This window comes from Aplysia californica, unplaced genomic scaffold (genome assembly GCF_000002075.1).
Source record: "Aplysia californica isolate F4 #8 unplaced genomic scaffold, AplCal3.0 scaffold02216, whole genome shotgun sequence".
In the NCBI taxonomy this organism is placed as follows: domain Eukaryota; kingdom Metazoa; phylum Mollusca; class Gastropoda; order Aplysiida; family Aplysiidae; genus Aplysia; species Aplysia californica.
In genome coordinates, this window is record NW_004799486.1 from 1 (window position 1) to 1,291 (window position 1,291).

Here is a 1,291-nt window from a genome sequence, read left to right on the forward strand (position 1 = left end):
CTCTATTGTTAATACATGTAGCCTACCATTGATGTCATAGTCATAGACGTTCGTTTTTGTTTTTTCAATTGTCCAACTATGAGCAATGCGTCCGGAGATGAGAGTATTTCTTCAATTTAAGAAATAGAAGAAATGTATAATAAAGATTAATTTAAAAGAATCATGGCCTCTGTTACGACCCATGAAACGAATTTTAGCAGAGAAGACAGAGCTTTCCACAATTTGAGCATTAATTTAAAAAAGCGTCATTTCCACGTGTGGATGCGTGCAGCTTGCGGATTTATTTCTGGCTTCTTCAGCGTTTCTAATAATACATGTAGTTCTCGAAGCCTCCTGCGATTAATTGCTTCCCTCTGTGACCGCCGCTCTTTGACCGATGAGTAATAGTACAACGATAACAGAGACGACAAGAACATTAAAATAATCAACAAACGAAAAACGAACCGGTGGGAGTAAGCTTGACACATTTCCCACAATTCCTGCCACACCAAGAACTATATCCGCCGTTGTCGTAGTACATCTGGTTGGGGGCGGTCACGTATTTGGACAAGTTCCAGTCGAAAGGAGTGTCTGTGGATACAGTCGTGAGACAACTACAACAACGACAACAATAATAACAACAACAACAACATCAACATCAAAATAATACTAATAATGATAATAAAAATGTGCCTAATAGCAATAAAACTGACAACAGTCATAGTAAAAGTGTCATCACATTGTGATGTAGCGCATATCTTCGCCCTAAAGCATGCTCTGTGAGCTTTACAAAATTACAATAGACATGCCAATAATGCCATAAGGATGATGATGATGATAACGACACGACGACGACGACGACGATGATTATGATGATGATGATACATGTATGCATATTTCTCTAGAATCATTCAATATCAAACCAGTATCCCATCATCACCTTCGCGCACCACCACGCACCACCACGCACCACCACGCACCAGACTGTGGTTCAGAGACCTACCACTGTTGGAAGGCCCGCAGCCACACGATCCTCTGTGCCCGTCGTTATACCTCGTGGTGCTGGCACACTTCTTGCCGTTGTATACCCTCACGCCTTGGCTGTTCCTGTGACATTTCTGCTCTGCCACGGCACAGGCTGCGGGGAGAGTAGAAGTAGAAAAACAAATGTGGGAGTTGGAGGCGTCGTGGTGAAATCAAGCGCTCGTCAAAATAAGGTAATGGAAGAAACCGACTTTTTTTTTCGCTTTTGGGCATTTTTTTAAATCGATATTTTTTAAATCAGTTATTTATGTAAAAAATTGTATTTATT

The 1,291-nt window shown here is 41.1% G+C and overlaps 1 protein-coding gene across 1 annotated transcript in view; it reads right to left on the minus strand.

Annotated features, from left to right (window-relative positions):
• Window positions 1-444: 444 nt before the first annotated feature.
• LOC101847471 (endoglucanase-like) overlaps window positions 445-1,291 on the minus strand; it is a gene marked incomplete at both ends in the record, with an annotated part of 6,700 nt that continues 5,853 nt past the window's right edge. Inside the window, 2 exons of the mRNA XM_013091121.2 lie at window positions 445-570; window positions 983-1,128. Coding sequence (XP_012946575.2) covers window positions 445-570; window positions 983-1,128 — 272 coding nt within the window. The remainder of the gene's footprint in view (window positions 571-982; window positions 1,129-1,291) is intronic.